This window comes from Cricetulus griseus, chromosome 4 (genome assembly GCF_003668045.3).
Source record: "Cricetulus griseus strain 17A/GY chromosome 4, alternate assembly CriGri-PICRH-1.0, whole genome shotgun sequence".
NCBI classification, from domain to species: Eukaryota; Metazoa; Chordata; class Mammalia; order Rodentia; family Cricetidae; genus Cricetulus; species Cricetulus griseus.
The window spans coordinates 134,807,248-134,833,443 of NC_048597.1; the positions used below are offsets into that span (position 1 = coordinate 134,807,248).

The window sequence follows — 26,196 nt, forward strand, 5'->3', positions numbered from 1 at the left end:
TAGCATACAGGAAGTCCTGGGCTGCCTCCCCAGTACTTCATCAAATGGTTTTGTGGTACAGCCTATAATTCCTCCAGGCAGGAGAGTCAGCTCAGCATAGCGGTACACGTCTCTAATTCCAGCACTAGCGAGGCAGAGGCAGGTAAATCTCTGGGAGTTCAAGGCCAGCCTGGTCTAGACAGAATTCCAGGCCAGCCAGGCTACAGCATGAGACACCTCCACCCCCCACCCCCCACTCCCGCCTCAAAAAAGAAAACCAAAAACCAAACCTAAAAAAAAATCATAGACCATCAAACCATAGCAGCCATGGCCACTTCTCTCTGAAAGAACACATTGCCAGTGGTGGAGAAGGCACCTGAGGCTGGTTGCTCTTGGCCTTCTCCTGTGGCACAGAAGCCTTCATTCCCAGGTTTTCATCTTAGTTTTTGTCTATAAACTCAATAGGCCTCCATCCCCCTTGACCATCTGCACAGATGGCAGCCTCCGTTCACTAGTGACCCAATCACCCATCTTTGGTAAAACCTACTAGAGGAATCAAAAAGTTCAAAAAAGTTCAAGTCTTCCTTAATTGGTTGAAGAAACAAAGTTTTCACATTATTCAGGTTAAATTTTTTTTCTTTTACATTGACTACATGAGTGTGCACACCCTGTGTGAGGTAGGAGGATGACTTGAAGGGATCAATTCTCCTACCTCATGGATCCCAGGATCTAACTTAGGTCATCAGGCTCGGTTGGCAGCAATTGACCTCACCAGACAAGCCATCCCACCAGCCTCATCTCCAGTTGTGTGAAAACTACAGGGCAGCTTCCTCTGCAGCTACTTGAATAGAACCGAGGGAGCCTCTTACATCACTGGGAAGCAGAGTCCAAGCCCAAGATCCAGTCAAAGGTGATTCTGTTACAGGGAATGTCAGGAATAACCACAGCTAAGGGCAAACTGGCCTGCCACCATGCTGGGCAGTAGCTTAGGAACAATGGACCGTGTGACAGAATCTGATAGGATTAAAGGTGTTTTTCTTCTCTCAGACAGTCTCATATAGTTCCAAGATAGCCTTAGCATCCTAGATAGTAATCTGACCCTCCTGACTCCACTAGGATGGCATCCCTGGACCACATGCTTAGTTTGTGTGGTGCTGGGCCTTCAACCCAGGACCTTGTGCGACACATTAGGCAAACACTAGCAACCGAGCCCCAGTTCCAGACACTGCTGAATTATTATTTTTTATTGCTTTTAATTGCTTCAGACAGGGTCTGTCTCTCTCTTTGGCTTTTCGAGACAGGGTTTCTCTTTGTAACCCTGGCTGTCCTGGAACTTGCTCTCTAGAACAGGCTGGCCTAGAACTCAGAAATGGCCTGCTTATGCCTCCCAGTGCTGGGATTAAAAGTGTATGCCACCACACCCAGCAGGTTGTTGACTCTGCTGTCTTGACTGTTTAATGATAAAGCAACATAAAAAAAAAAAAACTTGACTCTTCCCTCCAAGTGTTCAGATGCTCTCACTTTGCTAAAATGATTTATCCATTCCCTTTCATCCAATTTGTACAAAGACAGCTTCATCCAGATGCCTTAAGGATAGCAGGGCTAGAAGTACGCTGGAGCCTAAGCCAGGCACATAGCTCATGCATGCCCCGGTAAGAAACTGGGCTTGATAAGGCTGCAGAAATCATTTGGGACTGAAGGACTAGATTCCACCCCTGATGTAAAATCAGGGATGTGCAACACGGACCATCTGGGCTTCGGGCAGTGTTGCCTGAGCCGTGAGATCCAATGGTGTGTAGGGGAGTTTGGTCAGTGGGTAGGAAGGACCTCCTAGCTGGAGAGAACTGGGATCCTAGGGGTTAAGTCCCAAGTTTGTAGAGACATCAATGACAACACACAGCCCATCTCCATTTCACTGAAGTGCCTGCTGCTCCCATGAGGTACAAACAAAAGCATTGTGTAGCCACTGATGCCCTCTCCCTGATCTTCCCCACAACCCCAAAGTGTCCCTGGGCCACTGATGATTGGGATGACACTGACACTGGGTCTCTACAAGAGTCCTCAGATGGAGAGCCCAACTCCTGTCATCAGAAACTGACCAGCAAGTCACACCCTTTGTGGGCTTGTTTCTCCACTTCCTTCTCTACACAGGATGTAAGATGTGTAAAGCTCTTGCTTAAAACACAGCCAGGCGGGCAGACGGGGACCTGGGCAGGCAGCCTCAACCCCTGGCTCTGAGTGCTAAAGGTGGGGCACTTCTCAGCCCCCATGTGATAGAGCCTGGATTGTTCCAAAATTTAGTTCTGGATGAGATGGGATAGATTAACCCACATTAAGTGACATGGATTCAGGAGAAGCTTGGAAGGCACTTTGGAGAGTCACCAATGCCATGGATGGCTGACTCTGTCCTTTGTATAACCAGAAAACAGGCTTTCAGGTAGATGTCAGGGAAGCAGAACGGAGAAACTACAGACCTGCCTGTATCCTTGGCTACAGTCAGTTCACAGGCAGGTTCAAGGCCAAGCTGGTGGACCTGAGCTGAAGAGGCTGCCAGGGCTAAGTTGTCCAGCAACCCACACCAGGGGACACATTTAGCCAACAATATGGACAGTAGGGCATCCCCCTGGGAAATGGTTCTAAGGTAGAAGGCGTGGAGTGTCCCTTCCATCACTCATGGAAGGTGATGCTGCGTATAGCCACCCCCATCAAAAAGCCTTGGGAAGCAGTAAGCACCTGCATGGGTGTTGCACACCCTTAGACAATGCTGAGCAGAGCCTGGGGTGTGGGCTGTAGCCAGGACTGCCTGGGTCTATCAACATGGAGAGAATTAGAGATGCAGTTGTGCAGAAGGGAAAGTGGGCAGGAGGGAGGGAGGCCCTGAGCTTGGAGGCAGCCCCTGTGGCTCACACCTTGGCTGCAGTCCTTCAAAAGGCAGGAGTGGGCAGGTGTGGGCAGGTGTGGGCAGGTCAAGGGCCACCCTTAACAGCCGCAGCTGCTAGGCTGGGGGGGTGGGGTATCTCCAAGAGCTGGGCCCTTTCCGTTGCTGCCCACGCTAGAGCTGGGTTCCAGGGACTCAGTCATCTTCTCACAGATGGTGTCCACCAGGCGCTCAAACACTTGCTTCACATTGATATTCTCCTTGGCGCTGGCCTCAAAGAACTCAAAACCTGGACGGACAGAAGGTGGGACAGTTGCAACAGTCACGTGAATCCCAAGGAGCTGGGCTTAGAAGGTGGAATTGTTCAAACCTGTATTCTGAGCTCATTCCCGCCTGACCCAATGTGTGTGTGTGTGTGGGGAGTGTGCACATATGTGTTTGTGTGTGTGTACATATATGAGTTTGAGTGTGTGTGTGTGTGTGCACTTGCACATATGTGTTTGGGTGTGTGTGTGTGTGCACATGTGTTTGGGTGTGTGTGTGCAGATATGTGTTTGGGTGTGTGTGTGTGCACATATGTGTTTGGGTGTGTGTGTGCACATATGTGTTTGGGTGTGTGCGCACATATGTGTTTGGGTGTGTGTGTGTGCATATATGTGTTTGTGTGTGTGTCTGTGCACGTGTGTTTGTGTGTGTGTGTGCACATATGTGTTTGTGTGTGTGTGCATATATGTGTTTGGGTGTGTGTGTGTGTGTGCACATAAGTGTTTAGGTGTGTTGCTCCTCAGCTGCCATCACCATTTTTTTTCTGAGACAGGGTCTTTCATTGACTTCAAAATTCACCCAGCAGGCTTGACTGGCTAGCCCACAAGCCCCTTGGGATGGTAAGTGTGCACTGCCATGCCTGGTCTAAGGTCAGTTCTAGGGTCCTTCCCAGTCTCATTTAACCCTTTTGAAGTCCTGAGACAAATTTCACTATGTAGCAATGTTGAAATAGTTCACAGAGCTCTGACTCAGCAATCTTCCTGCCTCAGTTGCCAGAGTGCAGTGACCACAGGCTGTAACACCATGCCTAGCTAAGACTCTTCAGGAGACAGACATACGTTCAGTGGTAAAGGTACTTGTTGCCAAGTTTGATGATTTGAGTTCAATCCCTAGAACATCCAAGGTGGGAAGGATAGCCCACCACAGGTGTGTGTGTGTGTGTGTGTGTGTGTGTGTGTGTGTGTGTGTGTGTGACACATACACACTAAATAAATGATGGGGCTAGAGAGACAGGTCAGCCATTACGAGCACTGGTTGTTCCTCCAGAGGACCTGGGTTCAATTCCCAGAACCCACACAACAGCTCACAACCATCTGTAACTCTAGAGCTGAGGGATCTGGTGCTCTCTTCTGACCTCTACAGGTACTGCAGTACATGGTTCACTAACACATGTAGGCAAAGCACCCACACACACTTAAAAAGAGAAGCCAGGCAGTGGTGGCTCACACCTTTAATCCTAGAACTTGGGAGGCAGAGGCAGGCAGATTCAAGGCCAGAGTGGCCTACAAACCAAGTTCCAGGAGAGCCAGGACTACACAGAGAAACCCTGTCTCTAAACCTGCCCCCAATAAAAAAAATATATAAAAATAAGAAGTGTAATTTAAAACAGTGTACTGGAGCTGGAGAGATGGCTCAGAGGTTAAGAGTGCCGACTGCTCTTCCAGAGGTCCTGAGTTCAATTCCCAGCAACCACATGGTGGCTCTCAACCATCTGTTATGAGATCTGGTGTCCTCTTCTGGTGTGCAGATATACATGGAAGCAGAATGTTGTATACATAGTAAATAAATAAAATCTTAAAAAACAAAAACAAAAACAAAAACAGTGTACTGGGGCTACTGAGATGGCCCAGATGGAAAAGAATGAGGGCCTGGGTTCAGATTCCCAGCAACCATTTTTTTTAAGCCAGGTGTGGTAGAGCATGCTTTTAATCCCAGTGCTGAGGAGGTGGAGGCACTGGAGCTTGCTGGCCAGCTAGCCTAGCCCAGTGGGAGACCCTGTCCCTAAGGATGACACCTGATGTACGCCGGCCACCACATGCACACACAAATGTAATCAAATTAAGGACCAGGGCAAACCCATGATCCCGCACTACAGAGACCAAGCAGGAAGACCGTTGACTTCAGAGCTACAAAGTTAGACCCTCTATCAAAAGAGATTTTAAAAATGTAAAGTGTAACCTGCACAAGGCTGTGGGTTTGAGCCCCAGCACTGTTTTAAAGAGAGAGGCAGCACATCAGTGAGATAGCTCAGCCTGTACAAGCACTCGCCATGCAAGCTTGACTGTGACTAGCCTGAGTTCAATCTCTGGAAAAAACAGTAGAAGGCAAAAAGCTACTCCTGAAGTCGTCCTCTGACCTTCACATGTGCACTGTGGCACACATGTGATTTCTAAAGGGACATAAAAAGTTGAAAGGTTTTTTTGTTTGTCTCTGTGTAGCCCTGGCTGTCCTGCACCTTGCTCTGTAGACCAAGCTGGCCTTGAACTCACTGAGATCCACCTGCCTCTGCCTCCTAAATGCTGGGATTAAAGGCCTGCGCCACCACCACCTGGCTGAAATTAGCTTTCTTAGTATGAGGGTTTTGTCTTTGGGTGTGTGTGTGTGTGTGTGTGTGTGTGTGTGTGTGTGTGTGTGTGTGTGTGTGTGTGTGTGTGTGTGTGTGTGTGTTAGCTAGGAATAATGGCACACACTTGTAATCCTAGGACTCAGAAGGCTGAGGCTGGAGAACTGCTGAAAGCTCAAAGCCAGCATGGGCTGCAAAGTGAGGCCATCTCTCAGCTCCCCAGCCCAGGAAGGGCATAACGGGAAGCTGGAACCTGGAGGGAAGAAAGATGCTTAGCACGAGGAGGTCCATCTGGTTTCTATAATTAAGTAATCCTGATTAGATAAGAGCACACTTTGCACTTCACACTCCTCTCTGCTACTCGATGGACCAGCCCAAGGAGGGCATGGTTCTTCCTGCAGCTCTCAGTCCCTGATTCAAAGCACATGTGAGGAAGACAGTGGGCTATTTTTTGGTACAGGATTGGAAAGCAGGGCAAGACAGGGGCTCTACCACTGAGCCATGCATGCCCTTGGCCCCTCTCTGGGGATTCTAGGCAGGAGCTCTATTGCTAAGCTTCAGGCCGAGCCCTGAGTAAATGCTTAGAAGCCACAGGCTGAGTGAAGATGGTGGAAGACATGACAAAATTTGGAGCCTGGTGAGATTCCTGTGCTCTTCTGTCTTCTTGGGCAAATTTGGTGTTTTATTACCAACATGTCAACTCCCCCAACTCATATGAATTCTTTGTTTCTTTTGCTTATTTGGGCTCTTTTATTGTTTTGTGCTTTTGGGTTTTTTTTGTTTTTTTTTTTTTTTTGGTTTTGTTTTTGAGATAGACTCTCACTATATAGCCTTGCCAGATCTAGAACTCACTATGCAGCCCAGGCCAGTCTTGAACCTCTGCCTTCTAAGTGTCTTTTCTTTGGTTCTAATAGGATTATCTTGGGAAGTATGTGTTGTGTATGTGCATATCTGTGTGCAGGTATCTATGAGGGCCCCTGGAGGCAGAAGAGGACATCAGCGGCCCTGCTTTCTCACACCCAACTTATTCCCTTGAGACAGAGTCTCTCACTGAACCTAAAGCTAGCTGGGCAGCCAGCAAGCCTCAGTAATCCTTGTCTCAGCCACTCCCACCCCCCTCCCCCCGCAGTGCTGAGGTTATAGGCGTTAAGGTGTGTGTATGTGGCCATATCTGGCCTTTTATGTGGGTTCTGGGGACCCTAGCTCAGAGCCTCATATTTGAACAGCAAGCATTCTTACTCACCCACCAAGCCATCTCCCCAGCCCCAACACCTGGGTTTTTCCTTTCTTCCCTACCAGATCCTCAGTTAACCACTGTGGAACTGGGACTCAAGGGTGAAGACGAGCGTTAGGAGCAAGGAGATGTGACTCGTGGCTCAGGTTGGGCACTAACCAAGATCATCAGCAAGCCTCTGGCCATCCTCAGCAGGTACAAGCCGTTCATCTTCCAGGTCACACTTGTTCCCCACAAGGATGACCTGGGCATTGTCCCAAGAGTAGGTCTTGATCTGTGTAGCCCTGTGGGATTGTGGACATTGAAAGGGAGGTTAAAGGTGGGGGACGGGAGAACAAAGGCCGGTGGCATGTCTGTGGTTGGCCAGCACTCACCAGTCCTGCACAGCGGTGAAGGACTCCTGGTTGGCGATGTCATACATGAGCAGGAAGCCCATGGCTCCACGGTAGTAGGCTGTGGTTATGGTCCGGTAGCGCTCCTGGCCTGCTGTGTCCTAGGCAAACGGCAGTGAGTCAGTTAGGGGCCATCTGCTCCCTACCTGACTCTGCAAGGCTCTGAAAGGGGCACAGGTCTGCCCTTGTGGTCCAGTCTGATGGGAAAAGAGTAGTGTTGCCTCCACAGGCCCAATCTGATGGGGAAGTATGGTCCTGCCCTCATACTCAATCTGACTGAAGGAATACCAGTCTGCCCTCCCTGCCCATCCTAATGAGAGACATTACAGACAAGCATCACCAGAGCTGTTGTTGCATCTTGAGAACTCTGTTAACTGACTCAGCTCTGCCCTGCATGGGCTCCAGTGTGCAGAGCTGTCTCCCATTTATGACCTTCTCTAACCTTGTTTCCAAGAACCAATGTAATAGATACAGAGAAGAGCCATCCGGGCCTTAGGCCACCATCTTGATCTGCTACCTGGTCTCCTCATTACCATGATGATATCAACAGCTGGACTAGGGACAGGGTATAGCTCTGAACCTGGCAGCCTCTATGGGCGTCCCCGAGATGGTCCCCAACTTCTTCCTCACAACTGGTACTTCCAGCAGGCACCTTCTGTCCACCTTGTCCCTCCACAGGCCACGCAGGGCAGGGCATGTTCCCACATCCCGATGAGTCTACCTCAGAGATGAAAGACATCTCCCTGCCCTGGGCTGCTCTCTGTCTCCTGGGAACTCTACTCTGGATCTGACTCTATTGACTGCCCCCCTCAGTTCCCCACATGGCTACTCAACCCACCCAAATCTGCAGCTTGATCCTCTTGTCATGTCGGTAGACTGTCTTGACCTTGAAGTCGATGCCCACAGTGCTCACGAAGGCAGGGGTGAAGGAATCATCGGCATAGCGGAACAGGAAGGAGGTCTTGCCCACGCTGCTATTCCCAATCAAGAGCAGTTTGAACATGTAGTCAAAGTTCTGGTCGGCTGCATCCCTTGGGCTGGCAGGGGGCTCACCAGCGGATGCCATCTCGGTGGGATCTGCTTGGAGGGGAGGCCTGGAATCCTGACGGGAAAGAGTGGAATCCTGGAAGAGGGGAGATACCAACAGCTGAGGAGTTCAGGAGTCAGTTTTCCCAACATGTGGATCTGGGATCCAACTCAGGTCATCAGGCTGGGCAGCAAGTGCCTTTACCTGCAAAGCCACCGCCTAGCCCTAGTTTCTTTCTTCCTTTCCTTGAGGAAACAAGGTCTCACTCTGGAGCCTAGTCTTGCCTCTAACTCTCAGTCCTCCTGCCTCTACAGCCAAGTTTATGGGGGCGGGGACAGGTATGTACCTCCACTTTGGGGCTGGAGTTCCAGGTGCTCATGAGCTGTCTGACCTGTGCTTTAGGAATCTAAGTCTGGTCCTCTGAAACAGCAATGCCTGCTCTTAACAGGTGAGCCATCTCACCAGTCCTCTCTTCTTCTTCTTCTTCTTTTTAGATTCTTTCAGAAAAGGTCTCATGTGGCTCAGGCTGGCCTCAAACTCTCCATGTGGTGGATAATGACCTCAAACCTCTGATCCCTGCCTCTGGAACTCGGATTACGTACAGGTATGCACCCTTAAATGCCCTTCCTAATGGCTCTTGTTATTCATCCACAAACCTCTGCCCAGTCCTTCTCTGCACCAGACACTGGTCTCTGAAGGGACACAGCTGTGCAGAAAACAGAAAAACACTCACCTTTTATGGAAGATGCAGTAGGAGGGCTGTGGTTGCTGTTTAACCTTTACTCAAAGGTGAAACAGGGCTGGGGATGTACTCACCTTGGGTTTCAACCCCAGCACCCAGTAAACCAAGTGTGATGTGCACACCTGTAATTCCACCACTAGGGAGATAGAGACAGGAGGATCTGCAGTTCAAGGTCATCCTGTGCTACATTGGAGGTTTAATGCCAGACTGTGCTACATAAGAACCTGCCTCAAAAAAAAAAATTAAAAAAGGCAAAATGGAGCCTTTATAGTGGAAGGTTCTGATCTTCTGCCTTGAGGTACAGAAGTCAGGTAACGGGTGAAAACTCAGGGCCAGTGGTAGCGAGGAAGCTGCACGGGCTGCAGACTGGACTTTGCCCAGTGCAAGCAGCTGGTATGGCCAGGTGTGAGCTGGAGAGGGGTGGTGACTGCCAACTAGACAAGAGCCCCCTACAGCAGGGCCTGGATGTTGATTTTGCTGGTGCCTGCCACTGAGATGCCTGTCCTTTTCCCTTTAAGTCCACTTTAACCCTTTCCCTGCCCCAAGGTAAGGAGATTTCTATAAACATAGCATAGTTTAAAGCCCCAGTTATGCTTCCAAGTGGGTACCTGCCATTTTATTTGTCAAAGGGGCCGGGCCTGGCTCCTTCTTGGCCAAAGCTGACTCACCCCTGCCATGGTCCACAGAGACAGGAATGAAAGTCATCAAATCCAAGGGAATTATCCTAGCCACTCAATGATCACAAAAACCACCACCACCCCATATCCTGCTGTTTTTATTTGCCCACACTCCAGCGTGCTGTTAAATCCAAATCTAGGCTGCCCTTCCAAGCTCCCCAGGCTTCCCCAGTTGTCTAAAGTCGCTCTCCGAAGCCCAAGCAAAAGTATTTCTCAACGGCCTTCGGTGTTTTCTGTTTCTCTGCCCCGTGCATTTCCAAAGAGAACGCAGCCAACCCCACCCTGTGTTCCGGGAGAACGGGTTTGAGGAGGGACCGCAAAGCGTCCGCTTGGCAGGGCCTTCAGGCTGGCCCCCGCCCCACCGCGGCTCCTCTTCCGGGAGGACGAGGGGTCCCTGGTCCTCAAGGCTGGCAGACAAGCTGTCACTGCACTGCGTGCACCAGCAGGTGCCTCCCCCATCACCATATGGCGCCCTCGCTCGCCCCCGGCTGGGCTTCTCGCCCACCTCGCCGCCGCCGCTCGCGAAGGAAGCCAGCGGGGCGCGGGGAACCTGGAAGAGCCAGCAGCGCAGCTTGGGGCTCGTGACCCGGCCTCGCGCGGACCCCAGCCCATCCCTGTCATAGCGCACGCGCGAACCGGCGGGCGGGCGGGCTGGCGCCCTCCCTTCGGGACTCACCAAGGGTCACGCCTCGCACACCAGGATCCGCCCACGAACTCGCTGCAGCCCGCACACGGCCGCGACCCCCGCCCCGTAGCCACCGCGGCCAGCACTGACACCCGGATCCCGCTCCGGCTCCGCCCAGGTGGAGGGGGCGAGGCTGCAATGAGAGGAGGAGCGATGCGGGGGTGGGGCCTCTAGGGGCGGGGCTGTCGTGAGAGTCGGCTCTGGGTGGGCGTGGTCTTGCTGGCGGGGAATCCGCAAGAGCAGCAGCCAGGGGATGGGCGTGGCCCGTCGGGGCCAGGACTCAGCAAGAATCCTAGCGGAGAGGGCTAAGCCTCGCAGGCGGAGTTGGGTCTGACAGGTGCGGGCCCGCCTCAAGAGAAGCCCAACGTGGGCGGGGAACTGAGGGGTGTGGCCCTGGTGGTAGAGTGTCGGTGGCTGGAGTCTATCCACAGACTAGGCATAGAAGTGGGCGGGGCATAGACGTGGAGGGGCTGTCCCCAAGGCTGAGTCTTGCAGTACACGAGCCAGGGCCAATCAGATGAGAGCACGCGGTTGGCTGGCCCAAGAGGTGTGGGGTGGGGGCTAGATGTGAGGGGCCTGACAGGAGTCAGGCTGGCCTAAGAAGCCCAGAGGAGCAGGAAAGGGCCTTAAGTCCCACCATAGCCTCCCCTATAAACATACATCTCCTTTCCCCGAACTACAAGAAGAAAATGTCTTCTTGCCCTCTGTGGTTAAGAGAAAAACATCAGCAGCTGGTTCTACTCCCACCTCCACTTTCTAGACTGTGACTCCCGACCTCAGTTTTCCCGTCTGTCAAGTGTGTGCCCATGTTTTTGCTTTTATTTTTCTTGTTGTAATTTTGGGGGCTGGAGAGATGACTCAGTGGTTAAAAGCACTTGTTCTTGCAGAGGATCTGGGTTTGAGTCTCAGCACCCACACGGTGGCTCACAACCATCCATAACTTCAGTTCCAGGGGACCTGACCCCCCCTTCCTACTGCATAAGGCAGCAAGAACCAATATGGACAGACATACTTGTGAGCAAAACACTCATGTAAAATAAAATTTTAAAACTAAACAAATTTTATTGTTTTTCAGACAAGGTCTCATTTAGTCCAGATTTGCCTGAAACTCTCTATGTAGCCAATAATAAATAATAGACTGATCCTTCTGCCTCCACCTCTCAAGGTCTGGGATTGGAGGTGTGCAAAACCATGCGTACTTTAGGTGGTGCTAGGAAGGAGCCCAAGCCTTCTTGTATACTAAGCAAGCACTCTCCATCAACCCCCCCCATTTTCTTTTAAGTGCTGGGGGTGAAGACCAGGACTTCATGACTGTCAGGCACACTCCCTGTCCCACATTGCCCTGAGGGGTGCTGGGCTACTCTATTCAATACGCTTGAGGTTCTCCTGGAGTTAAAACACGTTTTAAAAATGAGGAAACTAAGGATCAAAGAAAGGCAGATATTTGTCTGAGGCCACACAGCAAGATTTGGAATTCAGAATAATACTGGGAGGCCATCAAAATGGATCTGTGGGCAAAGGCACTTGCCACTAGGAAAACCCACGGATTCCAGGGACCCATTGCATAGAAGGAAACCCAATTCCCACAAGTTCTCTCCTCTGACCTCCACATACATACACATATTTAATAAATACATAAGTGTAAAAAAAAAAAAGAAATTCAGGCACGGTGGCTTACACCTGTAATTCCAGCATTTGGGAGGTGGGGGAAGGCAAAAGATTGGGAGTTAAAGGTCATACTCAGGTATATAAGTTTAAGACCAGACTGGGCTATACAAGACGCTGCCTCAAAAGTGTGTGTGTGTGTGTGTGTGTGTGTGTGTGTGTGTGTGTGTGTAGGTGAGATGATGTGCATGCCTCTAACCCTAGTACCTGGGAAACCAGGGCAGGAGGTCTACCATAAATTTGGGGCTAGCCTGGACCACATAGTAAGTTTCAAGTCAGACTAAACTACATAGTGAGAACCTGTCTCAAAACAAAAATATTCAGAGACTGATGTAATTAGTGGCTCACACCTGTAAGCTTAGCACACGAGACGCTGAGGCAGGAAGATTGTCATGAGGTTCAGGCCAACCTGAACTACAGAGTTCCCCAGAGACCCTGCCTCAAAACACAAATGGTCACGTGTACACACACACACACACACACACACACACACACACACACACACACACACACACACAGAACTCTCTGCTCACCTAGACACCTCAAGGGAACAGCTGAGCTGTCTCCAAAGCTCTAACACATATGAGTTGAGGTGGAGTGTGTTAACTAGAACTGAGTTATTCTCAGAAACAAGCAGCACCCAAAGTCTCCAGGATACCACTCAGCTAGATTAACATCTCAGGATTGATGCTGTGGACTAGGGAAAGATGAAACAAGCTCTATCCTGTCTTGTAAACACATGCCACTTCTGCTCACATCTCATCAGCCAAAACAAGTCAAAATGCCAGTTACAGCATCAGGATAGGAAATTCAATTGTGCCTGAGAGGTGGGAACCTGCTGTTCTTGCAGCAACACATAGTAAGGGCAATGGTTAGCACCATGCCAGGCATACAGCAGGCACTCAAATAAATGGTCATTATTAGAGAAGACATGCTGGAGCTGCAATAGCTCACACTCCAAAGTATCATGCAACAGGGATGGGGAAACTTGAGACTGAGTGCTATACTAGTGTGCACGATACACACACACACACAAAAAAAAAACAAAACAAAACAAAAAAAAAAACCTGGCTTCTCTCGGGGTCGAAAAAAATTACCACAGCCATCTCCAAAGAAGCATTTATTGACACATAGGGCCCATGTTAGAGGCTCCGGAGCCCCAGAGCAAGGCCAGCAAGGCAGAGCCCATTGCTCAGCAGGCAGCCCAGGTTGCAGAGAGAAGATAGGCCATGGTAGTGGAAGAATTTCTGGCGGAGAGCATTGTACTTGGGGTCCTTCTCCCGCAGCTGGCGGTAGGGGTCGGGACCCCTGTGGCTGCCTGGCACCTCTGTCCCCAGGCCTCGATCTTTCTCCACAGTCTGCAGGGCCCACATGACGGCCGTGGTGCGGGCCTCCAGCCAACGGGCATTGATGGTGGCCAGTGTGAGGCTCAGTAGCAGTAGAGCAAGCTGAGGACAGTTATGGGGAGGCAAGGTGAGAGGGGCTGAGAGGATAGAGGAACCCGAGAGAGGGTATGCCTGCATCTTCATAGCTTAGAGAGTTCCCTGCACCCAGACGGGAAACCCTGAAAGTAGGTGTCCTTAGGAAAGAATCTATGGCTTTTTCTCTCTGTTCCCTGGGTCCAGGGCACAGTCTGCTCTCCTACTGTTCCTTGAACACCAAAACTTCTTCAAAACGTGTTTTTTGCAGTATATAGGATGGATCTTCAGGCCTCAGCCATCTTTTCACTTGTGTGCATATATAGTATGTACATTTATTCATGTATATGCTTGCAGGTGCACATGTATGTGTGTTTCTGTGAAGGCCAGAGTCTGCCTTTGGGCTTCCCACCCTTTGCAGGGTGAAAAGTGTGGTTTCTCACCCCAGCTGTCCTGGAACTCACACTGTAGACCAAGCTGTCCTTGAACTCAGAGAGGCCCCTGCCTCTGCCTCCCTAGTTCTGGGATTAAAGGCATGCGCCACCACTTGGCCCTTTCTCTTTAAAAAAAAAAAAAAATCTATTGCGTGTGTGTGTGTGTGTGTGTGTGTGTGTGTGTGTGTGTGTGTGTGTGTGTTAACATTTCTTGGTGTGTGTATGTGCACACTGGAGTACCTCTAAGGAGTCATTTCTCTTCTTCCTCCTTGCAGACCCTCAGGGACCCAACTCAGATTATCACAGGCTTGGTAGCAAAGGTATTTGCTGCTAAACCATCCACCTTAGTTTTTGAAATGGTGTCACTTGTTGATCCTAGAACTCCCTCATTCAGCTGGACTGACTGGTTGGCCTGTCTCTACCCTTGACTCCCACCCCTCCAAATGTTGGGTAATTCCTCTGTTTGGTATGTGAATGGATGCTGCAGATTCAAACTCAGGTCCCCATGTTTCTGCTGGAAGCACTTTTCTGCCCAAGTCATACCCTAGCCTCTACTCTTTTCACTTTGAGGCAAGGTCTCACTAAGTTGCCTGGGCTGGAGTGGAACTTACTATGTAGCCAGGGCTGGCCTTGAACTTGTGCAATCTCCCTGGCTCATCCTCCTACATCCTTGGGTGATGAGTGCATGTGCACATCTGTGTGGTGTGTGTACCACAACACAGGGCCGAGAGATGACTCTTGATACACCCATCAAGTCTCACCTGCCCACATCTGAAAACTTCAAGAGCAGAGGGAGGGAAGGGTAAGGAAATCTGAACTTCAAGAAATGTTCCTTACATTGTGGCTGAGGGAATGTGTAGATGGGAGTGGGGAAACCCAAAATCCCAGTCTGGCTAGTTTTTACACAATGAACTCAGGTCAGAAGCTCAGCTCAGCTGAGTCACTCCAGTTTGGCAGGAGGCCCAGCTATTGGGCAGAGAGGAAACAGGAGCCAATGGGGAAGATAAGGCTGTACAGACAGGGCTGCCAGGGGGTAGCTATGCAGGCTGTGTGCGCTGTTCAAGGACACCCAGTGACCAGCTCTGTCTTTACCAGGAATAAGAGGCATTTCATTTCCCCTTTCAAAACAATGTCATTTGAGCTAGTTGTGGGATACAAACCAGGAGGATATCCTGAAACGGGATATCACAAGTGGAAACGGGAAAATCACAAGTTTGAGGCCAGCTTGGGCTACACCTTTGGGGGTGTAGAGATGGCTGGCTTGGTAGTTAAGAGAGAATACTGCTCTTGCAGAGGACTGAGTTCAGTTCCCAACACCCACTTTGAGCAGCTCACAGCTGTCTATAACTACAGTTCTAGGGGGATTTGTCACCTCTGGCCTCTGAGGGTACCCACACATACATGCACATACCCACACACAGACAATAAACACATAAATGAAAAATAATAAAAGCTGGGCAGTGTGGTGCACACCTTTAATCCTAGCACTCAGGAGGCAGAGGCAGGTGGATTTCTGAGTTCAAGTCCAGCCTTATCTACAGAGTGAGCTCCAGGACAGCCAGGGCTACACAGAGAAACCCTGTGTCAAAAAACCAAAAAGAAAATAACAAAAAAATATTTCCACTGGAGGGTTGGTGACGTAGCTGAGTTGGCAGGGTGTCTGTGTGTGGTAGAACATGCCTGTAATTTCAGGAGGCAGGAGGACCAGAAGTTCAAACTCATCTTCCACATACTGAGTTCAAGACCCTGTCGGAATAACTCCACTCTCCGAGTAGGACAAGAAGATGTACCTGTAGAGCACATGCCTAGCATGTGCAAGGCTCTGGGTTTCATCCCCAGCACTATGAAGAATAACATCAAATGAGGGGCTGGGAAGATGGATCAGTAAAGTGTTTGCCACACAAGCATGAGGACCTGAGTTCACAGCATCCAAGTTAGAAAGCCAGGCATGGTGGCTCATGCCTGTAACCTCAGTGCTGGGGAGACAGAGATAGAAGGATCCCTGGAGATTGCCAGCCAGCTCATCTGACCAAATCAGTGAGCTTCAGGTTCAATGAGAGACCCTGTCTCAAACAACAGCAACAACAGGTGTTGGTAGCACACGCCTTTAATCCCAGGACCCGGGAGGCAGAGGCAGGCGGATCTCTGTGAGTTCCAGGCCAGCCTGGTCTCCAGAGTGAGTGTCAGGACAGCAGGGGCCACACAGTGAGACCCTGTCTCAAAGGAACAAAAATAAGGTTGACAGAGGAAGACACAACATCGGCCCCCGCCTCTACACGATTGTGCACATGTGCACACAAATGTATACACACACACATACACACACACACACACACACACACACACACACACACACACACAAAAAAATAAATAAATAAAGCCCCCCCCAAAGCCCCTCATGGAGTCTTGGGGACAAATCTTCAGAGAATGGTAGCCCTCAAACCCTCATACCTGACTGGCCTCCCAGAGTGAGAGGTGGATCCAGGCTCGCTGTGGAGCCAAGATGCAGAGATTGATGAGGGCACAGCCCAAGGAGACGTGGAAGTAGACGGGGAAGAGCTTGCTCTGTACCAGCCCGAAGGTATGCCGAGGGAGGCTCCGGAAGAGCACGAAACCTGGGAAGTGGAGGGCCACAAACACCCATTAGGACCCTTCCAGGTTCCCCTCCCACTCATCCCCCACCCTAAAGAACAGATTGGAGGTCCCTACCTGAGGCAAAGGTCACCCACATCTGCATGCCCCAGGCACCAGACAAGACCAGCAAGTGGACCACTTTAATGAAGCTTCCTGGATCCTCACCTTCCTCCATCCTGTGGCCCTGGGAAGGAAGCACCAGTGACTCAGCTTAACCTTCAACCTTTGCCCCTAGCTTTGAGACCTGGCAGAGAATATTTAGGGCCAGCCTCACACTGTGCAGAGATGAGGGAAAACAGCCTGGAAACGGCAGTGGGAAAACCCAGAGCAGTCCCTGGACAGTCTCAGCCTAGCCAGCCCACTTGAGCTCAGTCTCGGGGCTGGAATTGTGGCTTTGTTGTCGGAGACTTGGTGTTATCCTCACACTCCCCAACACTTGCAAAATAATAGAGCTGCGCGCACGCGCGCGCACGTGTGTGTGTGTGTGTGTGTGTGTGTGTGTGTGTGTGTGTGTGTGTGTGTATAAAATGAAAACAAACAATCTCAGCCCAATGTGGAAGCTCACACTTGTAAATCCCAACACTTGGGAGACTGACACGGGGACTGCCATTCCTCCATTCCAAAAAGCATTTAAAAACAGAGACTGGCCTGATGAATCACACTTGTAATCCCAACATATGGATGATGCAGGAAAATCGTTGAGTTTGAGGACAGCCTGGAATACAGTGAAACTATCTTAAAACAAACAAACCAATAGCTTAGGCTCCGGCCGGTCGGGAAGGTGACTCAGCTGGCAGAGGCTTGCCTCACGTGCAGGAAGCCCTGCGCTCCAGCTCCTGCTCTGTATAAGACAAGCACAGGCTCTTTTGTGTCATTCCAGCACGAAGAGGTACAGACAGGATCTGGAGCTGGAGGCCAACCTGAGATACATGAGACCTTCTGTCTCAAAAACAAACAAAATTCTAGAACAAATGATCTCAGGCTTTCTCTAGACTACAATATCAACTGCACTTTACAGAATCCCAAAAGCTTGAGTCCCAGCAGCTCAAGTTCTCATCCCTAAGTCTTCAGGGATCATCCAGGCTCTGCAGACAACAAGAGCCCTCATCTAGAAACACGAGACATTATAGAAACATCCCAAAGCACCCCCAGGACCCCCATATGACCCCACCGTTGGAGCACGCGAGGTCAGGGGTGGGGACCACGAACCCGGGCAGCTCCTGTGCAGCTCTGGCTCTCCAGACACCTCTCGGGTTTTTTTCCGCACCACAGGCCTCGCCCCACCTCCCAGCCAGCCAGAAGCCAATAAGATCGTACATTTGACACCTCTGGACCCACCCACTTAGGGATTGCCCAGTCGGCTTGCGGGAATCATCCTGCCGTCCCGCCTCTCCAAACTTCATCCAGTCACACCAAAGATGCTCAGGCGCCAATGAGCTCCGCGCCTGACCTTAGAGGGCGGGCGGGGCTTAAGTGAAGACCACGCCCTTCTCTATGACTCCACCTTCGGCCACCTTGCGTTTTCCAGCGATGGTGTCCCCACGGGATCAAAACTTTTTCGTCACAGCTGGGGACTGGCTTCGTGGTCCCTGGTGGGAGAGCATGAACAGGTGGTATGTGGTAGGTGTGGGATATAAAGGGGTTTGGGAGACTGGCCGGGTGTAAGATTGGCAGTTCAGGGGCGGGGCTAAACCAGTGGTCACGCCCCCTTGCTCGAAGAACTCTCTGGAGAAGGGGACGTAGGAAGAATCAATTGAGGTGGGGGTAGGGCGGGCATGGTTAGATATCTACCTTCTCTGACGCTCTGAAATGCCTCTTTCCTTTCCCCCTCTAACTCTTCTGGGGCATTTGTGGTCCTCAGGTGACATTCTAGAACAGATTCTCTTTTGCCAAGCAATGGACCAAATCTGTGTAATCAGGACAGCCCAGTAAAGTGATATGATGATTTTTTTTTTTCCTAGACAGGTTCTCACTGTGTAACCCTGGCTGGCCTGGAACTAGCTTTGTAGAGGCTGGCCTGAAATTCAAGGATCCCTGAGTGCTGGGATTAAAGGGGTGAACCACCACAGCTGATTCTTTATGTGGTTTTGTTGTTTCAGATTTTAAAATCTTGTTTTATGTATATTAATGTTTTGCTTGCATGTATGTCTGTGCACTACTTTCGTGCCTGGTACCTGCAGAAGTTAGAAGAGGGCCTCAAATCCTCTGGGGCTGGAGTTACAGAAGGTTGTGGGTCACTATGTGGGTGCTGGGAATTGAACATGGGAACTGGAAGAACAGCCACTAAACCAATTCTCAAGCCCCCCTCCTTTTTTGTTTGTTTGTGTGTGTCGGGGGGGAGGGGGTGTCTTTCTATGTAGCCCTAACTGGCCTGAAACTCCCTGTGTATACTAGGCTGGCCTTGAACTCACACAGATCTGCCTGCCTCTGTTTCCCAAGTGCTGGGATTAAAGGCCTGTGACTACCTTCTTTCTTTCTATTAATTAATTAATTTTCCCACTCAGATCACAGTTCCCCTCCCTCCATCCTCTCCTCCTAGTCCCACCCCAACCTCCCCTACTTTGTTTCTTTGTTCATATAAATGTTATTATTCTTAGGCGTGTATGAGGTGTGTGTATAAGTTTGCACATGTCATGGCACACATGTAGAGATTGGAGGTCCAGTTTGTGGAGCTGGTTCTCTCCTTCCACTTTTACGTTGGTTACTGGGGATCCAGTTCATGTTGTCAGGCTTGGCAGCAAGTGCTCTCCTCAGTGAGTCCTCTCACCAGCCCGCCGAGGCCTTAGAGGCTTTTTGTGGGGTGTCTGCACTCTCACAACCCAGCCCAACTTCACCTCTGTGATTGGATTTATCTTTCATCTGACTTCCACTTCTGCCAGCCCTAAAAAGTTTCTGGGCTGAAACATCGCTGTGGGGAGACTCCAGGGCTGAGGCTCAGTTGGCAGAGTGCTTGCCTAGCACACAGCTGGGTTCCATCCCCAGCACTGTATACAGTGGATGTAGTGACACACACCTGTCATCCTAGCACTAGGGAGGTAGAAGCTGGAGGATCAGGAGTTCAGGGTCATCCTTAGCTACATAATGAGTTGGAGGCCAGCCTAGGCTACATGAGCTTCTGTCCCAAAACAACAATAAATAACTAAAAATAAAAGGATTGGGAGTTAGAGACTGGTCTCAGAGCCCTTCCCATCCCCCTGTCTACAGTGACCCTCTTTTGGCCGGCCTACCCTGGGACTCTGACTACGGTGTATCTTATCTTAGCTCACCTCCTCCACTCTCCATCCCATCTTGGCCTGCCAAAGAGAAGAGAGGCAAGTACTGGTGTTCCTGGGGGGGGGGGCGGCTAGTATACAGCTAGAGAGCTGGGAGGGGCTGGTAATGGCAAGCTTTCTATCACTTGTCCCTGAAGGAAACCTTTCCCCCTATGGTCCTCCTCAGACAGGGCTTTGGATTGTATGACTCGCCGGTCCAGGACCTTGGAGCCTGAGATTGTGAACGCTGTTTCACAACAAGCATCAAAGTCTGTGTCATGGAGGCAAGAGTGGGATTTAACGTCTCAGCCTAATGAGGGTACCTCCTGTTCCAACTCAGACTCAGACTTCTACAAGGAACATAATCATGACCAGGACTTTGTGAAGAGGACCCACAGCACAACCAAGGTCATCTCCCCCATTAACCTAGGAATGCACTTGCTGTGTACCACTGTGGAGCATAGGGGAGGGGTTGCACAGCAGGGACCTTTGTGTAGTCTTCAGCACCTAGAACGGTACTTCTAGAGGGAGGAAAAAGGAACAGAAGGAAACCTATTTGTGTGTCTTATTTATTTTGAGAAAGTCTCTTGTGGCCCAAGCTGACCCTGACTTGCTCTGTAGGCAAAGTTGGATTTGAACTCCTATTTCTTCTGCATCCATCTCCAGAATGCTAGGATTATAGGATGGAGACAATATGTCTGACTTTCATATTTTGAAGGTTTTGAAGGTGTGTGTGTGTGTGTGTGTGTGTGTTCACTTGATTGCAATTCCCTTCAAGTCTAGAAGAGGGCATCATCCAGACGTTGGTGGCATACGCCTTTAATCCCAGCACCTGGAAGGCAGAGGCAGGCAGGCTCCAAAGCTACACAGAGGGGCTGGAGAGATGGCTCAGAGGTTAAGAGCACTGGCTGCTCTTCCAGAGGTCATGAGTTCAATTCCCAGCAACCACATGGTGGGTCACAATCATCTGTAATGAAATCTTCTTTGGTGCCCTCTTCCCTCTTCTGACATGCAGGCAAATATGCAAGTAGGACATTGTATACATAATAAATAAATAAAATCTTTAAAAACAAAAAGCTACACAGAGAAGCCCTGTCTGGAAAAAAACAAAACAAAACAAAACAAAAACTGAAGAGGGCATCAGGTCCCTGGAGCTGAAGTTCAGGTAGTTGTGAGCCTTCCAACTTGGCTACTTGGGTCTTCTTCAAAAGCATTATGCTCTTTAAACAAAACAAAATAAACAAAAAACAGAGTGTAGCCCTTGGCTGGTCTAGAACTCACTATGTAGACCAGACTGGCCTCAAGCTCACAGAGATCTTCCTGTCTCTGCCTCCCAAGCACTGGATTTAAAGGCATGTGCTCCAATGTCTCACCCTGATTTTAAGTCCTCTCTCTCTCTCTCTCTCTCTCTCTCTCTCTCTCTCTCTCTCTCTCTGTGTGTGTGTGTGTGTGTGTGTAGTGTTTCTTAGTTCTTGTATCTATGTGGTTTCTGATTGTGTGAGACTCATACTTGTGTCTAAAATTGTGTGTAGGTGGCTGATGGCGTCCAACAGCAGCTTGTGGTGGTATGTCAAGTGCTGATGGTGTCCTCTATGGACATTGCTGTCACTGATGTCTTGTACCTTAAGGAGAAAGGTCAAACCAGGGACAGCCTAGCATCTGCTTTCTGTCAGGGTCAATCCAGGGGCCATAGACATGTGATATGAGACATACAAGCACACTCTGAGCATGTGCAGATGATGAACTTGGAGGTAGGGGCAGTGGATGAATCCCCTAGACACAGTTTGGCTGAATTCCTGGCTAAGGATAACCAGAATTCAAGAGAACCATTTTTGTCCTTCCCTCCAACCTGCATCAAGGTAAGCTATCTGGGAATACATCACCACTCTCCTCTTCTCCTCTTTCCCAGAAGTCCCTGGAGCCCTGCTCTTCCAAAGTAAAAGGCGAGCACCCTCTTCCTGGTGAGACTGGAAGGCAGCCCCTCTTAATTTTTCCTTTACTTTTATTTACTTCCTGTATTTGAGTGTGTGTGTGCCGTGGTACACCTTTGAAGGTCAGAGGACAATTTACCATGGCCTCGTACCCTGTGAGGCCATGGGTTCAAACTCAGGTCTTGGTGGCAAGTACCTTCACCCACAGAGCCATCTTGCATGCCCCCTACTTCCACTTTCTTCTCCAGAACCAAGGCCCAAGGGGTCCCCTGCTCTATACATGCCCCTCTCCCTCCTCTGATACCCCATCTCTGCCCTGATCTTACCTGATCCCCCTTGCCATTGCCCACAGTTAAGAACACCATGCTAATCCCTGACTCTCAGAAGTTCTTTCAGTGTGAACTAGAGTCCCTCAGGACCCAGTTGCAGGCTCAAACCAAGGTGAGCCCCTCTACCACCTCTGCACCCCTGTTCTCCTCCTCCCCCTCCGCATTCCAGGGCTTCACATCCTCCTCTTGCTCCACAGGCTTTCGAATTCCTGAACCACTCTGTGACCATGCTGGAGAAGGAGAGCTGCCTACAGCAGATCAAAATCCAGCAGCTTGAAGGTAAGGACTAGATGGAAACCAAGGTCTGAGTGAGTTTGGAAGTCAGTAAAAATAAGTTCTAGGTCAAGATCAGACAGCACCAGGGACAGCTGAGTCAAGACTGGCCTCAGGCCCATAGCTGGTTCCCACATTTTTGGGCTGGGCTGGGCCTCAGTTGGTAGAGCACTTGCCTAACATGTATGAAGTCCTGGATTCCACCTCCAGCATGGAATAACACTGGACCTGGTGGTGCATGCTGTGATCCCAGCACTTGGGAGATGGAAGCAGGAGGATTAGGAGTTCAAGGCTACCCTCATCTAATTAGAGAGTAGATGTCAGCCTCGATAGAGATCTGTCTGGAAAACCAAAAACCAAGAGAGCCCTGGGGCTGAGAGATGGCTTCTCAGTGAAGAGCACTAGCTGCTTTTGCAGAAGACCCAGATTGTGTTCCCAGCATCAAAAATATGGTGGCTCACACCCTCTGTATTGTCAGTTCCAGGGCATAGGACACACACTTCTAGCCTCCATGGGCACCAGGTAAAACACCTCTGAAACATAAACCACATAAAATAGAAATATGTAATCTTAAAAAGTCAAGAAGTTCCAGGGCTGGGGAGACAGCTGTTACCAAAATGCTTGCCATGCAGGCATGAGGACCTGGGTTTATCTCCAGAATTCAAGTTTGTGGGGCACACTTGTCATCCCAGTTCTGCGGAGGTGGAGGCAGGAGGAATCCTGGGGCTCCCTAGCTCCAACTTTGGAGCTCCAGGCTCAGTGAGAGATCCAGTCTCAAAAGATAAGGTGGAGAAGAATTGAGGACGGCATCCAGTTTTGACTTGGGACCTCCCTTCCTTCACACACATCCCCGTGTCTGTGTACCTGTCACACACCTATGCAAAACATGTGAACATATACATACATGTGCTGCCGCACACAAAAATAAAGTCAAGGGTCTCCCACCCTCTCTACAGAAGTGTGGAGCCCCTTAAGCCTCCAAGGAGAGAAGGAAGGCCGTAAGAGGGCTGAAGACCAGAGTCAGCAGGAGCTGCATGGGGCTCTGGCCCAAGGCCTGCAGGAATTGCAGAAGACACTGAGGGACAGTGAGGAGCTCCAACAGGCCCGTACCACTCGCTGCCTGCAGCTGTTGGCCCAGGAAATCCGGGACAGGTGGGTGTGGACAGGAGGGCAGTGTGGAGGTTGCAAGAAAGCAGGCCACCATTGAGGGAACTTAATGGAGCAGGGAGCGGAAGGCTTGGGAGAAACGACACAGAAACAGGACAGGTTGCTCCATGGGACATTGGTGGCTAGGTAGAGGGTGTTGAGTCTAAGGGACTACAAGGTAAGGGAGACAGCAAGCTGGAGATGGGTTGGGGGAGGAGGCAGTGCATCAGAAGACTGAGGGAAGTGGAGAGGCTGGAGAGTGGAAATCAGGAGAGAACAAGGCTGGGAAGATCCAGGTAGGAAGGGGAAAGTAGACTGCGAGGTGAAGGCACGGACCCCAGGGCTGTGGGCGGAGTCTGGGGCTGTGGGCGGAGCCTGGGCTGGGTGGAGCCTCGGGCTGTGGACCTTTTCTGAGGCTATAGGCGAGGCCTCAGGTGCTGTGGGTGGAGCCTGGTACCCTGGAAGGAGCTAGGGCGGAGGGAAGAGCCTGTAGCTGTAAGTGGGTTTGGGCAGATGCGGACGTGGGCGGCCTGGGAAATGGGCTGGGAATGTGGGTCTAGGCTCCTCTCTCCCCTCAGCAAGAAGTTCCTGTGGGAGGAACTGGAGTTGGTGCGGGAAGAAGTGACTTTCATCTATCAGAAGCTCCGTGAGTGCCTGAAAGCCCGCGGCTTGGAAGGGGTGGGGCTCCTCTGCTTCCTCTGTCCACTGAGCTCTCGCCCCAACAGAGGCCCAGGAGGATGAGATCTCAGAGAACCTCTTGAATATCCAGAAGATGCAGAAAACACAGGTGAAGTGCCGAAAGGTAAGTAGAGAAAATGAGGGATTGTGGGACGTGGGGCAGGCACATGGGAGGTTCCTCATGCTTCCACCATTGGACTGATTCTAGGAGGTAGAATTCAAATCCCAGCTCTGCCATTTAGTGCTGTTATTATGGGTAAATCACTTTCTTTCCAGACCTCAATTTGCCTCTGCATATAATGGGTGTAATAGCTGCGACCCTTCCCCCATCAGAAAGTTGTGTTCGTTGAGGGTTCCATGCTCTCAATACAGCCGAGGATAAAAGTGCAACATCATGAGTACGTTTCTCTTTGGTCATCATTGCATGTGTGTTTAATTGCTTGTTCCCCTAACTCCCTCCCGAACCTCAGGTTCTGACCAAGATGAAACAGCAGGCTTATGAGCCATGTTCATACCCAGAGGCTGAAGAGGTGCTGGCAGAAGGCAATTGCACCTGGAAGGATGATTTACAGAAGGAGTTGAGCAACATATGGTGAGACCAGCCTCCAGTCTGACCTCTGACCCCTAGCCCTCCTCTAGCCACCCCCCTCCACGATGCTTCTGGAACACAGTTAGTTCTAGTCCTGCCTAGTTTTCCTAGGCATCACCCTCTCCACAGCCTTCCTTACCCTAGCTCCAATTCTGGGGTACCCTGGATACCCCAGTGTCTCTTGGGGTCCCTGTCTCTCTGTCTCCCTACAGGTCTGCTGTCCACAGTCTGCAGAACTCGATCGACTGTCTTGCCTTGTCTATGGGCACCAGGCCCAGGGCTTCCTGTCTCAAGGGTGAGGGGTTGAGAGTAATGGGGAGGTGGTGGGGAGGTCATTCTCTTCAGAGGCCTTCAGAGGGTCACGTTGGCTGGAGTCTTGTTCCAGGGCTACACTGACAGATTTTGAAGGCCTATAATCCCAGAAATTGGGGGTGGGGAGGTAAAAGAGAACACCAAGCTCAAGGCCAGCCTGAGCTACATAGACCTGTTTCATGCAGGACCTGATTGGGGTCACATTTAGGATCTGTGAGATTTTTTTTTAAGTCTCTTGGTATTTTTAAGTATCGTCTCACATAGCCCAGACTAACGTAAACTCACTATGTAGCCAAGGATGACCTTGAACTCCTGATCCTCCTGTTTCAGGCTCCCCAGGGATTACAGATATATGCCACCATTTTTAGCTCTATGGGATATTTTTAAGATGCATTTTATTACCAGGGGTTGGTAGTGCCCACCTTTAATCCCAGCACTCTGGAGGCAGAGGCAGGTGGATCTCTGTGAGTTCGAGACCAGCCTGGTCTACAGAGCTAGTTCCAGGGCAGCCTCCAAAGCCACAGAAAGAAACCCTGTCTTGAAACCCACCCCTCCCCTCAAAAAAGATGTATTTTATTTTATTTATGTGTGTGGGTGTTTTGCATATATTTATGCACCACCTGCATGCCTGGTGCCCTCAGGGACCACAAGAAGGCATCAGATCCTCTGGAACGGGACTGTCCTCTGGAAGAGCAGCTAATAGCACTTTTAACTACTGAGCCACCTCTCTGGCCCCTTATGGGATCTTTTTAAGGGAACATTTCAAGGATCATTGATATAATTTGGTATAACTTTGGGCCATATAAGGGATGTGGGTGTCTGGATCATGAATTGGTATAGTTTCATCTCAAGGGATGCTGAGTCCATATTCTGACGTTGCTAGGGGGTCATATTCAGGGTCTGAAGAGCCAAGAGGGCATGTCTTTCCCACAGGCCACAAGGGACACCTGTGCCTGTCTTCTCAGTACCCCTCCTGGGACTCCGATTCTGACTGGGAGACACCTTTCAGCAAGAATGGATCCTATCCTCCTGGTACAGACCCTCCTCAGCCCCTCTCTAACCCTTACCATCTGCCCCCCCCCTTGTGATTCCCACAGTGTAGGCCTTGAGGCTGGCACTCTGTCTGAGCATCTGGTCCTTGACTGGCAGCCCTGAGTTCTGGATAAAGCCAGACCATGACCTACCTTCTCTCCCCATAGCTTGAGCAGCTGGGACTGCTTGCCCTGAAGACCCCTCCAGAGAGAAAATAAACTAGCTGAGACCTTCCTCCATCCTGGACTTTTGCATCTGCTGGTTCAAGAATACCAGGTCCTC

The 26,196-nt window shown here is 50.5% G+C and overlaps 2 protein-coding genes across 7 annotated transcripts; one reads left to right on the top strand and one right to left on the bottom strand.

Moving 5' to 3' along the window:
* Window positions 1-1,406: 1,406 nt before the first annotated feature.
* LOC100755455 (ras-related protein Rab-3D) lies at window positions 1,407-17,791 on the bottom strand. Its single transcript, XM_027411587.2, is given in 8 exon segments — window positions 1,407-3,146; window positions 6,859-6,983; window positions 7,074-7,192; window positions 7,930-8,214; window positions 16,191-16,354; window positions 16,449-16,557; window positions 17,583-17,669; window positions 17,672-17,791. Coding segments are annotated over 8 exon segments (1,182 nt in total). The 5' UTR covers window positions 17,777-17,791; the 3' UTR covers window positions 1,407-2,958.
* Ccdc159 (coiled-coil domain containing 159) lies at window positions 17,783-26,153 on the top strand. 6 transcript variants are annotated; one of them, XM_027411576.2, is made up of 13 exons: window positions 17,783-17,986; window positions 19,578-19,684; window positions 19,812-20,032; window positions 21,534-21,585; window positions 21,908-21,996; window positions 22,082-22,163; window positions 23,114-23,309; window positions 23,882-23,949; window positions 24,029-24,105; window positions 24,452-24,573; window positions 24,783-24,865; window positions 25,816-25,914; window positions 26,082-26,153. In XM_027411576.2, the coding sequence occupies exons 1-13, from the start codon at window positions 17,868-17,870 to the stop codon at window positions 26,084-26,086; spliced, it is 1,320 nt and encodes a 439-aa protein (XP_027267377.1). In that variant the 5' UTR covers window positions 17,783-17,867; the 3' UTR covers window positions 26,087-26,153. The 6 variants fall into 6 exon arrangements, with proteins under 6 accessions (XP_027267377.1, XP_027267376.1, XP_035299415.1 ...); XM_027411575.2 differs by having other exon boundaries at window positions 17,842-17,986; window positions 25,816-26,153; XM_035443524.1 differs by having other exon boundaries at window positions 17,842-17,986; window positions 21,534-21,567; window positions 25,816-26,153.
* The last annotated feature ends 43 nt before the right edge of the window (window positions 26,154-26,196 follow it).